The sequence below is a fragment of the Miniopterus schreibersii genome (genome assembly GCF_964146895.1).
Source record: "Miniopterus schreibersii genome assembly, chromosome: 3".
NCBI classification, from domain to species: domain Eukaryota; kingdom Metazoa; phylum Chordata; class Mammalia; order Chiroptera; family Miniopteridae; genus Miniopterus; species Miniopterus schreibersii.
In genome coordinates, this window is record NC_138103.1 from 4,265,848 (window position 1) to 4,288,417 (window position 22,570).

General features: G+C 51.6%; 1 protein-coding gene across 3 annotated transcripts in view; it reads right to left on the reverse strand.

The window, feature by feature from the left end:
• The window catches only part of VWA3A (von Willebrand factor A domain containing 3A), a 47,235-nt gene that overhangs the window by 3,715 nt on the left and 20,950 nt on the right, over nt 1–22,570 (reverse strand). For all 3 annotated transcript variants that reach the window (XM_081133494.1, XM_081133496.1, XM_081133495.1), the window contains 22 exons: nt 21,431–21,556; nt 21,015–21,123; nt 20,711–20,776; nt 18,591–18,716; nt 16,903–17,038; nt 16,702–16,805; nt 15,484–15,564; nt 14,928–15,022; nt 13,339–13,458; nt 11,763–11,837; nt 11,429–11,573; nt 10,824–11,019; nt 9,763–9,833; nt 7,286–7,438; nt 5,888–5,978; nt 5,330–5,413; nt 4,603–4,700; nt 3,656–3,793; nt 2,661–2,769; nt 1,807–1,951; nt 1,027–1,171; nt 479–630 (listed from right to left, as the gene is read on the reverse strand). In XM_081133494.1, the coding sequence (XP_080989620.1) occupies nt 479–630; nt 1,027–1,171; nt 1,807–1,951; nt 2,661–2,769; nt 3,656–3,793; nt 4,603–4,700; nt 5,330–5,413; nt 5,888–5,978; nt 7,286–7,438; nt 9,763–9,833; nt 10,824–11,019; nt 11,429–11,573; nt 11,763–11,837; nt 13,339–13,458; nt 14,928–15,022; nt 15,484–15,564; nt 16,702–16,805; nt 16,903–17,038; nt 18,591–18,716; nt 20,711–20,776; nt 21,015–21,123; nt 21,431–21,556 (2,565 nt within the window). The remainder of the gene's footprint in view (nt 1–478; nt 631–1,026; nt 1,172–1,806; nt 1,952–2,660; nt 2,770–3,655; nt 3,794–4,602; nt 4,701–5,329; nt 5,414–5,887; nt 5,979–7,285; nt 7,439–9,762; nt 9,834–10,823; nt 11,020–11,428; nt 11,574–11,762; nt 11,838–13,338; nt 13,459–14,927; nt 15,023–15,483; nt 15,565–16,701; nt 16,806–16,902; nt 17,039–18,590; nt 18,717–20,710; nt 20,777–21,014; nt 21,124–21,430; nt 21,557–22,570) is intronic.

Consider the following 22,570-nt stretch of genomic DNA (forward strand, 5'->3'; position numbering starts at 1 on the left):
ACTGGACATCCATCCAGTGCCCGCTGTGTGGTAGGCCTACCAGCAACACAGTGCTGGAGCTCACGGTTTAGACACAGAAATAAAATATGCACCTAAATAATCACATATTAAATCATCACATTATTTGCCAATAATGTTCACTTTTTTTCTGAAGCACTTAAATCTCTCTTGTCTAACACATGCTCTTCCTTGGTGATCATTTATAAAAATAGCCGTAACAATGCTACTTTAAACTTTCCCCCCCTAACTATTCATAAATGTGCTCCCAGGAAAGACGGGGAGGAAAAGTGCGCCACGTGACTGTGGGAATCGGTGCAAAGCTGTCCGTGTGCAGTCAGAGGAACAGGCCCTACGCTGGGCAGGTTAAAGGCGAGCTCCTGCCCAGCTCCCAGGGCCTGACTCACAGGCCCGGGCGCCGGGGTGGGGGGGTGGGGGTGGGGGTCTGCCCGGAGCCCCTGGACCAGGCGAGTGCTCCCACCTGCCCGTGCCGCGCGGGGAGATGGTGTGCACTCTCACGTCTCGTTCCTGCCGGAGTCGGCGGACTTCACGCAGAACGAGGCTGCAGCTTGTGTCTGGCTTCCCGTCAGTCAGGAGGTACAGTCCCTCCACATCCTGAAGACTGAAGGCTTTCTGAAAGAGCACGCAGGTGGTCTGGCTCAGGGTGGGTGCTACCAGGAGGGGAAACCCATGGCCTGCTGTTCCCATAGAAAATGTGTCTGACTGGATCCCAGTGGCTTCCCCGTTAAGACTGAGAGACCCCCTTTCAGCCCACCACTGATATAACGCTGCCGAGGGTTAGGAGAAAGCACAGTTCACTTCCTGGCTGGTCAACCCCAGGCAAGTCACTTAACCCCTCTGAGCCTCTGTGTCTTCTATAGAGAACAAGAAGAGTCCCTTCCTCACTGGGTTGTCAGGAAGATAAAACGATTTAGCACTTAGTAAATTCTGAAGTATTGTGCAGTATCCGCATGTGGGGTGATGCTACTTCCACTCTGCTGCCAGGTCGGGCTCAGGGGTGGAACTTGCCAGTAATGCCTGCAAGACTGAGGTGCTGCCCTGAGCATGCAGGTGGGTCACCCACTGCACGGCCTCGTGACATGCTGTGTCTGTGGGTTCCACCAGGGTGTCCTGCCACAGTTGTAGGTCTTCTGAAAAGCTGATCAGGTTAAAGCTGGGGAGGGGGGAGAAAGAGATTGGTTGGAACATGCCAGTCTGTACTGAATTCTGGGGAAGTAATCTCTGTGAGGACTGGGTTGTGGACCACCCGAGAATAAGTGAAGATTCTGGGTGCAGACAGAAGTAAATTTTAATACCCCCTCAGCCACTTGTAGGTTGTGTGATCTCAGACAAATTATTTAACCTAAGTCCTAGTTTCTTTTTCTGAAAAATGGAGATAATGCCACCTTAGGTCATTGTGAGGAGTGAGTGGAATCACGCATGTAAGTGCTCAATAAATGTTTGCTCTTTGTATCATGAGGGCAAGAGTGAGTCCCAGTCTGGGGCCAGTCTCCTGCTGACCCCTTAGGGTCAAACCTTCTGAGTAGAGAAAACAAACAGCCCACTGCCTCTACCCCTTAAAAATCAAGTTCAGCTGAAATGCACAGTCCAGGATGGTTCCTTTCCTTTGCCTGCAGCTGCCCCTGGGCCCAAGTAGGATTTCTAAAATCAGTGTTCTTTCGTGCTCAAATAAGCTACTCATTTGTGCATTTCAGAAAGGTCCTGGCCTATGGAATGGTGAGGAGGGAGTACTCTTGGCCAGGAAGCCCCAGGAACGACCCCTTTCAGCCCCACACTACCGTCTCTTACCTGTCACAGTGCTTCCTCAGCTGCTCCCAAATCAGCAGGATCAGCTCTGTCTTCACCTGCGGCAGGTAGGGGCCCATGGACCCCGAGGTGTCCAGCAGGATGCACACTCTCTTCTCCAAAACAGTGCCAAACAGCCTTCGGCTCCCTGCTCCAGCGGGGTTGGGGCAGAGGCAGGGAAGGAGTGAGGGCTCACCCCTCCTGGCTGCTTTTCCTCGCTGTAGCGGTCAAATTCACACGGTCTTGCAACACCTGTTGCCTAACTGATCACTGGTCAGATGTCAACCCGCTGGGAGATGGCCCTGGTGGGGTGTTGGAGGGGTGGGCTGGCTGTGGCTCTGCCTGTGATCGCTTGTACACGTGGTTATAACTGCCCTGGGCTTGAGCTTCCAAATCCTTCAAGTTAAGTGATTGGACTCAGTAGAGTCTCAGTATTGTTTGGGGCTGGGAAATATACTACAGAACACAAAGTCCGCTGATGGCCCAACAGAACCAGCTGAGCATCTGTTATATGCCTGGTACTGTGCAGAAAACCCCCAACTAAATTGAGCCTCTCGAGGGTCAGCCCCTCAGTCACAGCCAGGAGGAAGGTGTGGAAGATGGCCCTGCAGAACACCCCTGGACAGACCTGGGTCCTCTCTGGTGCTCTCTGGCCCCTGTTCCACCTCCCTGTCATCCAGCATCTTGCCTGACCTCTGAACCCAGAAACATGCTGTACCTGATGACCCTCCTGGCCGAATCCCCCACCTAACAGTTTGTGAGTGCCTGGCCTGGGAAGGACTGACCCTGGGGTCCCTGGGGTTGACTGCCCTCTTCCCTCATGCCCCTCCACCCTCCAGGGCAGCGGGCAGGCTCACCAGATAGCAGCCACTGCAGCCTCTGGACATAGCGTCGCATCACCTTCCTCAGGCGCGTGATGTACGCCTCAATTTCCCTGGGCGTCCACTGCACGTGCCTCACCACCCCCTGGATTAACGCGGGCGAAGGAAACTCCCCCATCACTTTTCTTCATAGTCCCATCACCCTCTAAAAAGTTCAGTCCGTTGAGGCTCATAATTTCCCAAACATTGTTAAATGTACCTGTTTGTTTTAAAGCTTTTATTTTATCACTAGATATGTGGTTCTAGGGCGGAATGGGGAATTGGGATGATGGTTTTGTGGCAAATGTGGTCACTGTATTAATAACAAATATAGTCTCTCTAAATTTTAAATCAGAAAACCCTTCATGGCAGGATGGAAGGTGAGCTTGGATGGAGAGGGGGAAGCATGATTAGACTCCCTTAAACATTTTCTGGTGGGTAATCCTGAATTTGGCGGCTATTTTTATCTTTATGGTTTCCTCTCGTGCTGACAATGTTGTATAAGAGGGCAAGGAGAGACAATGAATGGAGTCTTTAAAAAAGCATGGCTAGATTTTCATTTTGTACTAAGTGTACTTGTTCCAGTGTCCGAGCAATGAGAAACAAGAGCCCCAAGTAGAAAACAGAGAACCCCTCACCTCCTCTGGTAGCCCTCGTCCCTGCCACCCTAATACCACCACAGTGCTGGGGGACAGTTCCTGCTGGTGAGAACGTTGGCTGCTGCCCTGTGTGCTCAGCCAGACTCTGACTCTCACTCCAGTGAGCCCCTCTTCCCCGAGCCTGGCCTGAGGCTCCCTGAGGGGCTCCCTTTCTTCCAGCAGGATCTGCAGGCCCTGTTCCCCAAGAGCAGCCCCACTTTGGGGGCGCGGGCTTGGCAGGAAGAACAGAAGCCACGGTGCCTACATCCACGTGGAGTTCTCCCCAACACACACTGCCACGCGTGGCCGAGAAGAGGAGCTGGGAGAGGACACCACCCACAAACCCCGACTTACCTGGACCTCTACACTGGGGAAGGCGCTGCAGTATTTGGCTGCCGCCGGCCTTTGTACGGACCTTTGATGAGTGCAAGTGGGACCCAAGCATCTGGAGATCTCCATCTTCAGTGTTTTTAGCCCATAATTTGCTACCCACTTTAGAATAAAGAAAAGAACTATCATCTTGGGCAATTCAGGCTGAAGTGAATGACTGTCTGACTCATCTATGAAAATCTCGTCTTTGAAATCTGTCTCATGTTTGAAATGCGGGGCTCTTTGGTCCCACCGAGAGCATCCATTGCACGCAGATTCCTTCCCCGGGGCTGGGGAGGGAGAGATGCACAAGAAATATGGGCAGCGGGGAACAGAATTTGTTGAGTACCTGTTACTCCCTCGGCTGGGGGACACTGTTGTTTCCCCATATCATTTCAACCTTCCCCCACAAAATTCAGATGGAAACCCTGATGGGCCTAAAGTTCACACTGTAATCCAGTTAGGATCATTTCCGTCTCCTTGTCACAACCAGTTACAAGAACGGGCAGGCTCCAGGCAGCCAGAGCGCGGCCTCCGGACTGGCCCAGGCAGGACCAAGCCGACCTCACTGCGTGGCAGAGGGAAGAAAGGTGGTCTGCCTTCTGGACGCACAAGAAGGGGGATTTCTGTTGCTTGCAACCAAAAGGATGTGGCACCACTAAGGACTTGACACAAAATATGCTTCAATTATTCGCCGATCTTATTTGACAGATACAATCGTCTTCATTTTACAGAGGAGGCCGTTGAGATTAAATGCAGCTAGGAGAGGGCACACTCAGGGCTCGAATCTAGGGGTATTTAACCCTTAGCAGTCATTCTAAGCAGGTTTGTCCTCACTTCCAAGTATGCACCCCCCCACCCCCACCCCAAGCAGAGGCTGGCAGAGGAATTATTGCCTAGGGGGACATGTGCTGGTGCCGACAACTCATTACCTCTTGGCTTGAGCAGATTGTATCCTTTCTGGGCAACACCATGGAAGAGCAAGTCCTTCTTGCGCCCCTTCCTTGAGGGTGCTTCCTGCACCCTGAGCCTGGGAGAAAGAGTAAGATTACCTTGTGCACCTCTCCCCCTCCCCCCCTCCCCTCCCCTCCCCTCCCCTCCCCTCCCCTCCCCTCCCCTCCCCTCCCCTCCCCTCCCCTCCTCCCCCCCTCCCCCCACTGCTTCCTTTTCATGTCGGTTTCTCTGTCTATCAAGTCAGAGGGAAAATTCCTTAGGCGGGATTTGCTGAGAGGTGGAAGGCGAGGCTGTAAGACAGGTGGGGCAAACCTGCTGGGACCTCTCTTCTCCCACCTCGGTGAAAGGTTCCTGGGATCCGCACCATTTGGCACCATTTCGAAGCAGTTGGGCTGGCCTGGGGCATTCATTTCGGCCCCTTCCCAGCCAGCCGGGCAGAGGCCCCCCCTCCCCCCCCAGGACAGAGTGGGAGTGCTGCCCCGGGGACCTGGGGCACCTTCAGCGCTGACTCTCATTCTCTTGCCGGGGTCAGGACTGCCCGGCCACTTCCCTGGCTGGGACCTGAGTGTGTGAGGACAGGCCTGGTCCGCAGGCACCGCTGCCCACGTCTGGAAGAGCGGAAGGGGTCTCCCCGCCACGGGGCTGCTGACCTTACAGTTCCCACAGGGCAAGGGGGCTCCCAGACTTCCACATCCTCCCACTTACCCGCGTCATTCCCTGTCTCTGCCTCCCTCGCTCGGGCCTTCCTCCTGGGTGCTACAGGGTCCTCCTGGCCCGACTGGGCTGCAGCTAGAGGACACGAGGCCCGTGGGCTAGGCTGAGTACCCCGTACCCCATCTCCCTTCATCCTCGCTGCTCCCCAGTTCATAGCAGCGGTAAGAAGAGCAAAGGTTCCACCCAGGTCCCACGGGTTCCAGGACCCTGCTCTGAGCCACTCCGCTGTGTTTTTGATGTGGGAAGTGAGATACATGCTCTTAGGTTCTGGGAGCTGAGTCCGTTCATAAACACACCCATGCCTGCCACAACCAGCTGGCACTGTCACTATTCTTAGCCCCTCTGTGCCTGAATTTCTTCATCAGTAAAAGGGGGAGCTCACAGGCTACCTGCCACGTAGAACTGATTGTTATAACCTTTACATGGGACAGCCTTAGCAGAAGGGCTGGCCCATGATCAAGACTCGTGGTCATGGATCTTTTTGGCTCCTGTCATTATCAACATGTCTCGGCCACACCCGTTGCCCCCAGCCCTGCCCCCAGGCCTCACCTGGTGAGGTGCTCGCTCTGCCACTGAGCGGAGGCCGCCTCACAGCTCTCGCGGGGGCACTGCTCTCTCTGGCAGGGTCGTCTCTAAGGCTCTGAAAACAGGCAGTCTTTCCCGTCAGGGGCCTGTCAGCAGGGCCCCCCCCCCCATCATCCCAGCCTCATCTGTTGATTAGGAGCTTTGCAAGGAGGAGCCTAAGGGACTAGATTCCTCAGACATTTCTGCCCCATCTCCTGCCGTAGACTCAGAGGGGACTCTGGCTTTTGAGGTGAAAAGGTACATGTGTATGGACTTGCCAGGGCTTTCTTCACCAGCCACCCACCCGCCTTCCTGCTGGGCCTCTGGCCCTACAGGCAGCCAATCGGGCACCTCCGTTTTGAGGGGAGGCGGGTCCGCTCATCACTGGACACAACTGGAAGGTGGCGATAGTTAAAGTCACCCAGGGCCCTGGCCCAGCTGAGGCCTCTGGTGAGCTCTGTGAGAAAGGCCTGGCGCTGCCCCCAGCTCTGGTTTCGGGAGGCCCGTTAAGTGGCCCTAGAGCAGCCTAGGCCCCTCACACTGAGTCAGCTCAGGCAGCACTGAAGGCCCAAGAGGCAGAGCCTGGAATTATGAGGTTTCCCCTCAGAACTTGGGAAGGCTCCTGAAACCTGGTGGAGCTCCTTGAGGAGAGCCATGCCTGTGCATACACTCCCCCAGACCTCTGCCCCAGGACGGGGAGCCACCCGCTGGCTGGGGCGAATGTCCTCACTCTGGAACGGGCTGTGAACAAGGGCCTGCGGGTCAGTGAGACGCCGAGTTGCTGACAGAGTTCCTGGCCCCTTCTGCTCACAAGCACTGTGGAGTCTGGGATCTCCCCAGTCAGACCTCTAGAGGCTCCTTCTAGTTGCTGAGGTGGGTATTTTATGCCGGACAGATTTGATAGGTTGTGATTGGAGAGAAACACCCCAGGGCCACCCTCCGGCCCGTATCCCGCCCCTGCCAACCTTGGGAAGCTGCAGCAAGAGCCCAGCAGACACCCTAATAGCTCATTCCTTTGTCCCTGAGAGACCTTCCAGGATAAGCTCTCCTGCCTCACAGCCATGGTGGGTTTCAATCCATGGGGTCCTTAGGACCCAGACAGGGGTCAAACCTGGGATAGCCAGGCAGAGCCAAAGGTTGGGGAGGAGGCCAGAGGTACCCCCCAGAGCTGAAAGCAGGTCTGCCAGTGCAGTTCCTCCCCCTAGAGGCCAGGGCTGGAGGCACCCACAGGACACTCCTCACTGAGGACCCTGCCCCATGCCCCCTGGCCCTGGGTTCTGGGGCCTGGGGCCTGGGCCCTGGCCCAGGGCACTGCAAGATCTACAAAAGACCAGGAGACACATGGAAACAACATCCTGCATGTTATTAGGGAGGGAGTCAAACCATTCTGGCCACTGAGGGGGCTGTGGGCTGGGAAGGACAGAGTTTCTTGGGCTGACTTCTTTGCTTGAGCATCTTTGGCTTTTCTTTCGAGAGGGCTGCATTTTCCAGGTCTTTTCTGGACTGGTTCTTCAGAGAGGACACTAGTAAGGCACACTGAAACAGGGGTTGGGGGTTATAGCACCCCAGCCACAGCAGGGGACACACACACACACACACACACAGGAGAGACTCCATCTACTAGGATCCTGGACTCCTGTTTCTGTCCCTAGAATGCGTCCTGGGGCACAGACCCGTGGGCCAATCCTGTTAATAATAGGTACCATGTGTGGAGGGCTTGGGATGCAGCGGGCCCTGGGCCAGTGAAAGCCTGAGCATCTCAGACCCTCAAATCAGGCCGGGCAAGTGCTCTCTTATCCCCATTTCACAAATGAGGAAACCAAAGCTCCGGGAGTTTAAGGGACTTGCCCAAGGCCACACTACTAGTATATAGAGGACCTTCCATTCAAACCCAGGTGGGTACGGCTCCAGAGCCAGTGCTCTTCCATAAGTGGACCGGCATCTGCATCTGCTGCTCAGCTCACGGCCTGCTCGGGCTAACTCTGGAGGCTGGCAGAACAGTGTGTCATACTTGGTTGCTTTGCCCACACATTTCTCAACTGCCTGCAAGGTTCCCCAGTAATTATTTCAACTGAAGCACTAGGAGATACCATTGGAATGCAAATGACACCCTAGGAAGGGTGGATTAAACCATTATTGCCCTGGAAGACCTTGTGGATGACTTTATCAGATGAGGGACCTGAAGAGAAGGGGTTTTTAAAAAAGCAACAAAGAGGGGCCCTTTCAGGGAGGCACAGGAGGGGAGCTGATCCAACCGACAGGGAGGAAAAGGGCGTGAGGCGGCGGCCCTGCCCCCAGGAGCTCACGACGTGCTTTTCCGCGATGGCAGTAAAGTCTCCGCGGCCTGACCATGCCGCCTGCCTGCTCTGTCCACCCCCATGGCTTGAACCGCCCCAGCCTTCTTTCCCCACCTGTCTGAAGGACACCTCCACTTGTTATCCACAGGCCCACAAACTCACCTCTGTCCCAGGCCACCCTCCCAGCACCAACCTCGCTTCTTCCTCCTGTTCTGTCTCTTGGTCAAGGCACCACTGTCAACCATGCCCCCCAGTGAGAAACGTGGGATTTCTTCTGCCTCACCCCATACAGTCAGCCACAAGTTTGGTCAGTTCGTCCCCAAATGTTCTCACGTGTATTCCCTTATTTCCATTATCATTGCTACTGACAAGATCTTGCCCCTCTCTGCCTCTGAGTCTCACCTTGAACTGCTCATCTCCCTTCTCTGAGGAAGTTACATTTCGGTGAGTCTTGAACAACAGGGAGAGATCTGGGTGGGATGACAGATAGAGCACACGGCAGGTGCCAAGGCCCCCAGTCTAGGGTGAGCTGGGTGTGTTCAAGGAACTCAGAGGCCAGAACGTACAGCTCACAGACCTAAACCCAGTGACTTACAGGAGACCCTCGTGTTTCGGCTGAAGCCTTGGGGGTCAGTGGATCGGGACATGAGGAGGGAAGCTGACGTGGGATGAGTCATGTCACCCAAAAGATACGCCGAAGGCTGAACCCCTGGTTCCCGTGACTGTGACCTTACTTGGAATAGGGTCTCTGTAGATGTAATTAAGATGCTAGTTAATGAGGCTGTGCTGGAGAAGGGTGGGCCCCTAATCTAATATGACTGGTATCACCACAGGAGGAAAAGGGACAGAGACACATAGAGGGAGGACAGCTATGTGACTATGGAGACAGAGATTGAGCAGTGCTGCCAGAAGCCGAGGAATGCTAAGAATTGTCAGTTGACAAGGACACCCTCCTTGGCCCAACTTTAGTCAGGCCCCTCTGAGCCCTCTTCTCAACTAGGCGTCAACTAGGCTAAACCCAGTGTTAGAAAGAATCCTGCTAAGTCAGGATTCTCCCCCCGCCCTTGATATTTGATCAAGTTCTTCATCACCCACCCTGATGTCTCAGTCCGTGACCTGCCTTCTGCAAGCATCCCGCTGAGTCCGTTTAGCAAGGATGCCCCTAGCCTTGGCAGCTGACCAAGTTTTTCTTAGTAATTCCCATCCATGACTCTCACTCTGCTCATTGGCTAAACATCTCCTGCTGTCTTTGCTGTGTCTGGAGTTGAGTTCATTTCCTCTCCCTTATTGCAATGATCTTGCACAAAGCCTTCCTTGAAATTTTAACAAGCAGCCGGTGCAATGTTTTTTTCTCTAACACCAGCTGCTACCGAGGGATTCTACTCAGAGTCTTCAGAGGGAACGTGGCCCTTCTGACACCTCGATTTCAGACTTCTAGCCTCTGGAACAGTGAAACAGCACATGCCCGTTGTTTCAAGCCACCTAGCTCGTGGGACTCTGTATGGCAGTCCCAGAAATAACACAGAAGCCAGAGCAGTCATCTGCCTCGCCGCTAAGACATACCTTTTGGGAGTAGTTGAGAGCCTTTTCCAGCTCAGACAGGATGGCGTTGATGTCATCACTTTCGTAAATGCCTGGAAACAAAGCCCATCCTGAGTGTGGGGGACGGGTGCAGATACCCCCAAGGGTCCACATGTGTGCATAGCAGGGCTGTGTGGAGGTGATCTGAGCTGGCGGGGCAGGGTGGGGTCTTAGTGGGCTGAGCTGACCAGCCCCCATGCTGATACAGCCCAGTGGTAGTTATAGTGAGGTTACCAACAGTGGGGATGCCCACGGGACCCAGCACCCTGGCACCCAGACTAGAGCTTGCACCCACGGGAGAGTAGGTTAGGAGCAAGGGTTCTGGTCCTGCAGTGAGTGAAATCACCCACCCTGGGATTACTGAAAGCGGCTAATGTCTGCAGTGAATACTGATGACTAGTTCGAGAGGAACTCAAGTGTAATGACTAAGGAGACAGGCTCCGAAGTTGGCCTGCCTGGGTGCGGCTCCTGGTGGAACCCACTTACTGCCTGTGTCCGACATTTAGGGAACGTGGGGGAGGGGAAGAGAGCGTTTGCGGCATCAGCTCACAATAATTCTTATGCCCAAGTGGCATATTTTGGGATGGCATATTCTGATCCCCTACGACTATCACAATAAAAACAGGTGTTGCCCTGTGTTCCATGAACAACTGCCTTGTCGCCCACCCGTGTGAACAGCCCCCTTTGGGAAATCTAAGCTCAGAGGCCTTCAGTGTCCCTTCCAGCTCCGACATTCTGAAGTATTTAAAAATAATTTTACTTTTTTTTTTTTACTTAAAAAGTTATGGTAAAACATATGTAACCTCAAATGTACCATTTTAACCGTTTTCAAGCACAGGAGCAGCAACCCTGCTGCGCGGGGCATGCCCACCGCTGCGCGGCCCCCCCCCGCGTGAGTGCCACTGACTGTGGACAGCGGCTGCCCACTTCCCTATGTGACTTTCACACGCGCTTTCCTGGAATACACCCATGGCACAGGGGGAAGGCTGGTACTGAGATGCCCAGGAAGCAAGAGGTGCAGGAGCCAGCCAACACTCACGCACCCGTGTCTCCAAACCAGTGGAAGCGGCCACCGGCAGCCCGGGCGACCTCTCGGTAGGCAGCGGCCGTGTCGGCGCGGCTGGCATAGCAGGCAGGGGGCGTGGTGTCCATCCGTGGCTCACTCACGTAGAAGAGACACACGTTCAGCTGGAGGTCGCAGCCCCCACAGGCCTCAGCCATGTAGGCGCTGAGCGTGGGCTGTGGGGAGACAGGGCCGAGGGCTCTTGAAGCTGCTGGCCTCAGGTCAGGTCAGTTCAGCCTGATCATCTCTCTGGAGGGCCTACTGTGTGCCAGGTCTAGCACTTGGCGCTGAGGGTAGAAGGATGAATGAGCTGGGTCACAATTTCTCTATCTCACTAGGGTCTGGCCGGGGAGCTGGACCCGGGAGCCTGGTTATGACCTGGGAGCTTGTTAGAAATGCAGACGCTCAGGCCCCAGGCCCCACCTGGAACCGGGATCTGCATGTGAACCGCATCCCCAGGTGAGTCCTAGGCTGCACATTAAGCCGAGTCTGGGAAACCATGCTGGAAAAAGAGCTGAGAGGCGTCTGTCTACAGGAAGGGGGGGGTCGTGAAGAACTGGGATGCCCAGGACATGGAACCCCTACCGTGTCCTGGTCAGGGATGCCCCCCGTGAAGAGGCAGATGCCCTGTGATTGCTGCTTGTCTTTGTCTTTGAAGTCCACTTCCACTGCCTTCCGCAGGGCACCGAGGACGTTCCTGCTGCCCTGACACTGCAGGCTCAGGGCCCACCTGGGAGGAGGAAAGGCCACGCTGAGCGGGGCCGGGCGAGACCAGGAGCAGAGGCAGAGGTTTCCAGGTTCACGCCCATGTCTGTTGGAGGGCAGGGATCCCCCTTCCCAGTGGAGAGGGGGGCGGAGAAAACGACCCCACCCAGGCTGCCCTCCGACACGGCAGGCGCGGCCTCTGCCCGTCACCTACTGCCAGGCGCTTTGTAAGTTGTCGTGGCTCATGGGCACCATCTCGGGCCTCCAGCTTTCGACTGTGCTTCCAAACCTTGGAGGGGAGGAAAGAGGGCTTGTTCTTAGGCAGGAGCTTGGTCCACTCCGTGCCCCAGGTCTTTGGCCTCTTCTAACGAGGCCAAAATCCTGATTACACCTCCAAAATGTTGGGGTGTCATTGGCCTGGGCCAGCCGAGATCTCCTTGCTGGTCATGACCTGCCCCAGGACAGTCGCGGTGCAGGCAGAGCTGGGCTCTCAGTAGAGGCAGAGCCAGGAGCAGCTCTGGCCAGACTTCCCTCCTGCCGGGCTTTGGCTGAGTGAACCCCCACCCCCTGGGAAGGGAGTCCTCTCTCCCTTCTTAACCTCCCTAGCACTGATTCACACTCACGACACGGTTCCACACTCTGTCCGAACCATAGTCTGTTCTTTAATATGCATCATGTCAGCCTATGAGACAGAATTTAAGTCCCTGAGAAGAGGACCCATCCCCTTCATCAAAGAACAGGTGACTTCTCTGTGGCTCACGTTGATTCCTCCACCTGGACTCGGCCTCATCAGGCCAGTGTCCGCTGAGACCTTGCGACGCCCGTCTCCACTGAGCCACAAGCTCGTGGTTTAACGCCCGCGTGCCGAATGCCCAGCAGCGACGGGTACAGGGCAGGCTTTCGGTAAAAGTTTGTTGAACGGTGGATGAATAAATGGATAAATGAATGGAAATGTTGCCTAAAATGTTTCTCTAAGCATTTTTTTCTTGGAATTTATTAGGAAAAAATTAGGCTCTGGTACAGAATAATATATAATGTTAACCGCTGACTTAATAGGTTTAGAACACTCCCTATTAGGTGTGAAGTTGTGTAAAAATGTATAGTTTAAGTGGGTTCCTTTTCTCTCTCCACTAATTAGTTAAAATGGATGAAATTAAAAATATTTATAAAACTATGTATATATTTAAATTATATAGAACTATACATATTTAAATTACATATAACTATATATCATATAATTTAAATAGTTATATAATTAAAAATATATAGTTAACTATATATAAAATATTTAAAATTTTATTTATATTTTAATTTTAGATATAAATTATATAATTTAAATATATATATACTTTTATATAGTTATACCTATATAACTTAATTATATATAGCTACACATAAAATTAAAATTTAGAAATAGAATCCTAAATGAAATATTGTGCCTTGCCAAACCCAACTTAGGAACTAAGACAGGGCACGCCTGGGGCCCTGCTTTTTCTCGCCTGTGTTTACCAGCTTGGAAGCCAAATGGGGCAATGGGCGGGGTTATTTTATTCCGGCTGATCGAGCAGAGTGTTTTGGGGCTGCTTATTACCTTCTCCCCAGTGGGACTGTTCTGCAGCTGTTTAATTATTCAATGCCCCAAACCCGATCATTCGAATCAGATAAACGGACGCCGTCCCAGGACGCTGGGCGCTCAGAACATCTGTCGCACAGCCCTGCCCGAAGCCTCAGCCTAGCAGAGAGGCCCAGCACTCCGACCTCCCCACCGGGACCCGGGACCCGGAGCTTACGCGACAAGGTTGAAGGCATCCTTGTTGGACAGTTGCTCCTCCAGCAGAAGTCGCAGGGAGTGCTGGATATGAATAATGTACGTGGAATTGGTCGCAGAGATATCGAGCAGTATAACCACCCTCAACAGAAACACAAGCTTTAGGTGGAGAACCGAATCTCCCAGATAGTGTTCATTTTGTTCCATTTTACTATTTAAAGTGTTTTCCAGGGCAACTTTGCATGCCAGATCCACAGCTGGCCAAATTTTTCTCCGTGGTTTGAGGTCAACGGAGGTGGGTTTACAGCAGTAGACTTAGGGGGTCGTGGAACCTTCTCTCTCAGGAGGTCATGTCATGGAACAAAGTCTCATGGTAAAGATGGTTTAAGGGGCAGAGGCCGCATATAATGATTTTTGTATCTTTCCTTGTTTTAAAGTCCTAGCATCCAGAATTATTATAGGCTGGGGTCTTTGAAGGAAAAACAGAAACACGGTAAGCAAGTTAGATGTGGAATTTCCTGTGTCTGGGCCTCTGGGAAAATGCTTGTATCTTTTTGTTTCCTTTCTCTGTTTTAAGATCTCTAGCCCCATTCAGTTTTCTCCTTCCCCTATTTCAAACCTTATATTCCCACCCCCCTCCCTCTGTTCTCATTTTGAGACATCTATAGACAGCAAAAGAAAATCCACCGAATTTAGAATCAGAAGACCTTGGTTCAAGTCCCACTTCTTGAGTGGCCTTAGGCAAGTCACAAAACCTCTCTGATCCTTGGAATGCTTACTATAAACTACGGTGTTTATAATAAAACTCCTCATAGGGCTTCATTAATAATTAAAGGATATAATACTTTAATTATTATAGTATTACAAAGTACACTATTTTGTAAAAGTAACACATCAAATAAGGTATGGGGTGATAATAATGGTTATAATGAATACCCACCGTCTCTCCCTACTCAGCATCCATTACCTCTTCTGGCAACAGCATCCTGATTTTCCTTTGGGACACACCTCTGCCTCTATCAGTCCATTTATTGTGGGTAGAGCTGACCCTACCCCAAGCTTTGAGAGTGGGCATTTACCCTAGGGAATCAGAATATGATGCCACCCTGGCAGGGTGAAGAGCTCATGGATGGGCCCTTGCCCCAAGCCCTGGGAATGCTAAAACTGGTAAAAAGTAAGTTGGGAGCCACCTGGAGGGGAAAGCCTGTCTGAAAACAAAGCCATCAGAGAAGAAAGCAGAGATGAGAGGTGGAGGTAGATTCCTGACAAACATGAAGCTCTGGATCGAGCCAGGCCTGAAGACAGCTAGCAGATCTACTCTGCAATTCTCAGGTGCCTTAACCAGACTTCACTGTTTTGTTTAAGACAATTTGCACTTAGTTCCTGTTGCTTCTTAACTGAAAGAATCCTGAGTAACACAATGATAACATTATTGACATTGATGATGATGCTGGTGCCTTTTTCCTCCAGGGGTTCTGCTGACTGACTTGCTGGTCCTTAGCCTAAGTGATGGCTTCTGATGCTACCAAAACAGGGAATCCAGGAGTTGGGTAAGTGCTCTGTCACACACCAAACCCATGCAGGACAAGAACACTACTTAGGGGAAGGTACCTTTTTTCGCAGACGGTGCCCCAGATCCTTCTGCTGGCCAACGAGAGCCACTCAATCCGCCTCTCGTACGTCCGAATAGCTCTGCTGAGCTGTTTCTGCAAACCCATGGGCCACACAGGGTGAGCAACTGCACACAGCGTGGCCGATTAAGGGGTCTGAGAGGAAACGGGTGTACCCCAGTTGGCTTCTGGGAATGGTGTGTCAAGGCCGTGGGTAGAAACATTCCACTAAATCATGGACAAATCTGCCATCAGACCATGAAGAGAAAAGTCAAAGTATTGTATTGCCCCATATTGGGGAGGAGGTAGACCTTGTCTCAAAGGATTAGAGGGTTTTTAAAAAAAATATTACTATGGGCTTTTGTTTGAGGCATTCAGGTCTCTGCCTGGGGATGGATGGGGTGGAGAAAGCTCCAGAGGTGCCTGTGGGTGGAGCACAGTCTCCGTTTACATGAGAGAATTCGGTCAGTGGCTTGGCATCTCCACATCACTCGGTGCCTTCCTCCCATTCCCCCTTCCCGCACCCCACATTCCGACTGGCTGGACCAGCTGCTGACCTGGTACTCGTAGAGGAAGGGCAGGTCCACGTGAACATTCCTCACGGTCCCATCGTGCCACTGGAACGGTATCATTGCCTTCTGCACGCAGGCGAGGCCAGGAGGGGCGCAGGTCAGTGGACGCACACCGGCGGGAAGAATTTTAAGTTTAATTTGGGCATTGCGACTCTGACCACATCTGGGGTCAGATTATGTCCCCCACCCCCGCCCCACCAGGTCACTGCCTTGTCTGGAGCTGGCAGCAGAGGGCCCGCAGGACAGTGGTCCCGAACGGACCGTCCCTGACTGCAAGTCAGGCTGCCGTTTGGGAGGCTCTTCTGCACCTGGGGTCTTTATTACAAAATCTGGTTGGAAATTTTGGTGATAACAGAGTCAGAGACCTTGAAAACATACTGGCCATGGGTTCTTCGGTTGGGGAACCCAGGGAGGCCTTCATGAAAACTGAAAATCAAATTGGTTCGCCTTGTTCTTTCATTCTCCACCAAGCTGTCATACTTGTATCTCCAGCCATCACGCCGTCCACCTGCTCATCCGGCCGTCCACTGCTCGAGTCACCCACCTCTCTTCCCTTTACTCGTCCATCTTGCCACTCATCTCTCCATTCATCATTCCTTCCACTTCTCCCTCCCTCTGTTCACATTTCCTTCCTTCCTCCATTCATCCACCCATCCGCCTATGTTTCCGTGCATTGATCAACATTTTCATCTGTCTACTCATCCATCCATCCATCCATCCATCCATCCATCCATCCATCCATCCATCCATCCATCGTTTCCTTCTTTCCACCCACTCACTTGTCCAGTAAACATTCATTGACTGCAGACTTGTACTACGTATTGGGGATACAGAGCTTTTCCTTTTAAAGGGCTGGTGCTCTGGTGAGATTTGCACATGTAACAAATACACACATTGACATGTTCCAGGAGCTACGGCAGAAGTCTGTGCCAGGTGCAGCAAGGACACAAAGGGTGAGTGTGTTCTGCGTGGGGTGGAGGGAAACCTTCACAGTGGAGGTGACTGCAGTGCCCAGTTTACTCCCTCTTGCCCCATCCCCCAGGTTTCATCTTCAGATGAGTGGAGAGCCTGCATCGCACTCGGCCCTCAGGCCCACGCTCCTCAGGCTCTGCTTTAGGACTCTTATTTTCTGAACATTTAAGAAGGGAAATGCCACAAAGGAGTTCCCCTGCACGGGATGGAGAGAGTCTGAGTCTGAGTCACCTCGTGGATAGTGGATGATACTGTTTTCTGGAGAATAGGCACAAATTCCTTGATGGGAGAGTATGTGTTGGGTGCCAGGACCTGATAAAGGCTTAGCTTCTTGGCTGTAAAAATAAATGGTGGGGTTTGAGGCACCGCTCGTGAAGTCCCAGAGGGCAGTCAGTGACCTGAGTCCCGCTTCTGCCCTCTGTGGGGATTTACCTTTCAGGCTGTTGACCTTCAGCCATTCTGCAGAAGTCTTGTCCAAGTTTGGGAACTCAATTGTGAGGGGAGCTTCGTGCTTTGGGGATTTAGGCAGGAGACCTCTGAGCGGCCCTTTTGCAATCTCTGTGGAAATCTGAATTAAAATTTAAAATTTTCATTACATAACCATATTTTAGAGCTGCAAAGTCCTCAGTCTCCCCCACCTACGTAGTTCCCCCAAGGGGAGAATCTTAAAGATTTAATTTATTGCCCCTTTCTGGAGACTTCTGTTATTTCCAGGGGAGGAGAAAGATGCATCCAGCAACTCACTTCCTTTTTCATTTGCTCACCTTCCTGGCCCTGTCCCCACTCTTAACATTAGGATCGGAACGCTGGCCTCCAGATGACAGGTGGCCTCTCAGTGGGTGCATAACATCAGGCTTCAGGAAACTAAAAAGTATCCCTACACCAAAACATGTCGGGAGCTCTGATCTAGCCCAGCCTTCCCTGCCCACATTTATAAACTGAAAACCTGGGGTTCTGAGAGGTTAAATCACACAGCTCACGAAGAAGTGAAATGTAGAACCACAATTCCCAAACTTTGGACATCTGAGCACCATTTTCATGAATTTTGCTATATCTGAATACCATTGTACTATTATGTACTCAGTTTATTTTTAAATCAAACATACGGCATTAAAGCTTTTTTTCTATTCAATTTTATTTACTTTTGAAAACAGACTCCTTTTTTGTATTTAAATAACTTTTTCATATTTAAATAATTTTAATAGAAAGATCTATTACTACCATAATGAGCTAGTTTTAAATATATAACATAAAAAGTATTAATCCATGGATCGCCCTACAGTCATCTTGCAAACCCCACATGCACGTGCATTTCACTTTGGGAAATTCCTAACGAGAGTCTGGCACTGGCAGACCTGGGTTCCGTCAGACTCTGCGCTTCTCTCTCTGTGATCCTGAGCTCACTGTTTAACCTGGTGACTTCAGTTTGCTCATCTGTAAGATGGGGTTGATCACATACCTACCTGATATACTGTTGTTGCAGGGATAAAATAAGGCGTTTAGAGAAGCAAGCACTGTGCCCCTTACATTGTGCGCTCAGCAAGTGAGCGCTGTGATTATAATGCGAATGCATCGTGGTTACGCACAAGCACAACCGGTGGAAGAGCGGGACTGCAGCTGAAGCCCCCGCCCAGGTGCTGTGCCTCTCACTGCAACCAGCCAGGACGAATGCCTCCCAGCGCTCTTTGTCCACAGCCAAGTCCACTGTGCCGTCTAAACAGCCTAGAGCTTCTAGGGTGCTTGTGCTCCCTGCCCATGACAGACGAACTGTTGCTGAGCAGGGGCTGGCCCTGAGTGAGGGCTGGGGTGAAAGACCACCTCCTAGATGGCCTACTCTGTGTGGTTGAGGCTTCATTACTCTCCAGATTGGGAGGAGAAGGAGATGGAAGGGGAGACAGGAGCCTGCTGGACTTCCCCTGAAATACATTTTTCAGTTTGAAGACCCACCAGGACCTTCTGGGGCAGTGGGAGGCCCACTGAGCGCACCCAGCCGCTCTCTCCCTTCCAGGACATGGGAGCTCAACAGCCCTGCCCTCTGACATACAGGTGAGGAAGAAGAACGGAGTGAGGCCAGCTGAGTGCCTTCTGGAGTAGGTCCCAGAATTGTCCCTCCCACCTACCTCTTTCATCACACCCGTGAGCTCCTCACAAGGGGCGCTACGGCGCAGAACTTGGACGTGGCTCAGGAGGCTCTGGGCCTTCTGCATCTCCGCCAACAGCTCATGGACCTCGGGGCTGGCACAGATCTGGGGGTGTTAGGAGCAGTCAGCCATCCAGAGGCCACCCAGCCACCAGCAGTAGCCAAGGAAAGAGAGGCAAGTGGCACGTCAAGTCCTTGAGCCGAGTGGCAGACTGTTTGAACCTGACTGCCTAGGGGGTCAGCATACCAGACAGAGCTCTCAAATGCAGTGGTCTTTTGTACAGCACTGGCCTGCAGTGTTTTTAAACAAGTGAAGGGTTGTCCAACCTTAAAAATGTGAAGAAACACTTGACACCCTCTAGCAGGCCTACAATAATAATAATAATTTTGAAAGAACTATAATAAATGTTGGCCAGAATGTGGAGAACCGAAACTCTTGTGCACTGCTGGTGGGAATGTAAAAGGGTGCAGCTGCTGTGGAAAACAGTTTGGTGGCTCCTGAAAAAATTAAACAGAGTCACTCTATGACTGAGCATTGCCCTCCTAGGTATACACCTCAAATGCTGGAGGACAGGGACTGGGGTACTTGTAAACTAATATTCATGGCAGCTCACAATAGCCGAAAGGTGGAAACAGCCCAAACGTCCATCACGTGATGAATGGATAGAGGAAGGGTTAGCATATCCAGGAAATGGAACATTATCACCACAAAAAGGAATAAAGTACTGATACCTGCTACAACATAGATGGACCTTGAAAACATCACCCTAAGTGAAAGAAGCCAGACACAAAAGGTATATTATTCCACTTAAATGAAATGTCCAGGCTAAATAAACCCACAGAGTCAGAAGGCAGATGAGGGGATACCAGGAGCTGTCCTTTCGGGTGATGAGTGTGTTCTGGATCTACACAGAGGTGGTGGCTTAACCACCTTGACTGTATAAATACCACTAGTTGTGCACTTTAAAGTGGTTAACTTTATGCTGTGTGAATTTCACCTCATTTTTTTTTTTTAATGAAAAAATAACACTTAAAATAATCCAGATTTCTGGTTCTTCTTGAAAAACTCGAAGGACCTTGCACCACAGGCCGCATTCCTGCAGAGCAGTGCCTGTGGGGCTGAGCAGGGCGCCTCTTCAGATGGGCAGGTGCTGTCTAGTTCACCACAGTCCCCACCACTCTCTGTTGCCCCCACCAGAGTCAGTTATCATTTTTTGTCATTCTTGCAGTTGTGTTGCTCATATTAAAGAAGACAATGAAATTTGTTGTACCTCATATCTCCATCAAGAGTGGAAAAACAACACATAAGCCAAGAGGGACACAGGTTTTAAATGAAATATCTCTTAAATCAGCCAGTTTTATTTATTTACTGGACTTTTCTAGCCCCCGTAGTCTGCAACCCCTACAAACAGAATCTGGGCAATGAGGTAACAAGAAGGATGTTGCTGAAAGGAAATGTTTCCTGATGTTGGCTCCCCCATGTGACATGCTACATTTTGTGACCCCTGAACGTACTTGTGAGAGGCAGCTATTCGTTTCCTCGTGGCTATTAACCGCCAGCAGGCAATACACTGCCTGTGAGCTGAGGGAATGGTTGGCGTCTCAATCTGCCAAATGGATTTACACATACATTCGCTGTTGCCTCCACTGTGGACGCGGGGTATGTGATGTTATGAACTGGGACAAGGGCACTGTGGATGGACTGGTACAGAACGGATCGCTGTGGGTCCCCTGCAGGAGCAGGGGTGTATCTAGGAGAGAGAACTGAGGCCACTGACTCAGACTCAGAGTTTTGATGGGGCCCACATGGATGGCATCTGAAAAGACTCAGGATTCTACCCACTAGGCTTTAAAAGGCCTCCATCCTCATAGGCATGCAAACAGCTCATCATACATGCTGACAAAAGGATCTCTTGTGACTCCATGTCCCTGTTCTTCCCACACGTTCATTTTAACCTGATTATACCTGTGTGAGCCCATTGAGCTTGGGGAAGGCGGGGAAGCAAGTACACAGCATGGTCTGTCCTGGCCCAGATCCCCCCGGCACAACAGCAGCAGGCAGGGAGGAGAGCAGCCGGGGGGGGGGGGGGGGGAGCCTACCTCTGTCTCTGAGGTGTAGCAGTGGTAATGGCCCCCAACAGCCTCCGCGAGGTTCTTCAGGACAGCCTGTGGGGATGGCCGCAGGGTCACCCTCACTCGCGCAAAGCCAAACTCCAACACGCTTTCTCCTTGACAGGGCCTCCCAACTCTCTAACACTCCCCAGCTAACCAAAGGGAGAGCTAGGCACAAGGAGAACCTGTTCTGGCCCACAGCTTGGGGCCTGTCCAAGCAGGGAGTCTCACAGGCTGGCCCCGCTCACTATGGCCTATCCAAGGGAAACCTCGGAAAGTCTCGGGTACTTACAAGCGGCACCTGGTCCTCGCATTTGTACGTGACAATGTGGGTGTGGAGGCCCCTGCCCATGGTGGACTGCTGGATGTAGTCAGACAGGATCTCAGCAGGCTGATCTGGGCTGGGGGAAGACGGAGGAAGGTAATGGGCACCCCCGCATGGGGCCATTTCAGAGCAAAGTGATACTTTCTAGGGAACATCTGCAGGGTCTAACCAACCACCTGGGTCCCAGGTCACTGTGTAAGGTGCAGGGTGGAATGAACCACAGACCTGGCCTGCTCTGCTGGCCCTGTGACTGATGCCCCATGAACATAGTTCTTCTGTCAAGCATGTGTCAGGAGTCATGCTTGGTGCTCTTTCTTCTAACAGTGGTTTGGTTCTCTGGCCCCTCCGTGTAGTCTGTTATTGGCTTAGGAAAGGACACCTACCAGCTTCCCAATATGGTGACCAGAGAATTCAGCCCCTTCAGAGCGAAGATTTTCCTCAGGGCTTGTAGCAGATTGCTGCCTCTATCAGGCTGCAGCTTCTTTACCCAGAGCTTGAATTCCTGCAGGCTGGGGAGGCAGTAACGCAGACAACAGCAATCTAATCACAGCTCTCTTCCAGGGTGCCAGGCCCGGGGCAAATGCGAGCTCAGTTAAGCCTGATGATAACTCTTTGAGGTGGATGACTTTATTCCCATTTTACAGATGAGGAGACTAAGGCTCAGAGTTAGGACTTGCCAAGATGATACGGTAAGCAACTGGCAACACTTAGAATCGAAACCAGGTCTGACTCTAGGACCTGAGCTTCTAGAAATCCTGTTGTCAGAGGGTCTAGGGGTAAGATTCTTCTTCCACCCACCCCCTAACCCCCCAACTCTCCTGGGAGGAAGACCTCAGCCTGAAGCATGGAGGTAACCCCCTAATACTCCGAATGCTCTAAGAGAAGGCCGTGGATGTGTGGCTGCATCTCATGTGGATTGGGATACACACCACTGGTAACAGGGAAAGCAACTCAACACAGTGCTTTCTTGTTAAATACCTCACATGGTACTAGTGATAGAGTTCTGCCCTTTTCCTGTCTTTTCAGTCTGAGCAAAAACCCCATAATCTCAGCTTGTTGCCAGAAGTCTGTCTTTTGTTAGAATAACTGTTGAGTCTCCCTTCTAAACAGAGAAAGAGCAAATTCAGGCCTAGTGCCTCTGCTAGCCAACAGGCTTCAAGCTGGAATTTAATATTATCATTTGGTTTGCTTTCCTTGTATTTATTTTTTGGCTACTTTCTAATTATGGCAAGGACTCTGGGCTTCTCAGTTACGGTGCTAACAGAGAATTTCCTTCAACCACAAACAGGGTTGATATAAAGAAAATCGATAACAAAGCAAGCGGTGCATATCAAATAATAGTACATGTGGCAGAAATATGATGAAAATCACGTAAGTCCAGGAATGACTGAAGCTGAGGAACTCCAGGCTAGATGATCTCAAGGTCACTTCCGGGTTGGACAGTGGGATCAGGGGTCTAATTAAGGTGGAAATCACAGCAAAAAAATGTTCTCATTGCCCGGCCGGGCATGGCTCAGTGGTTG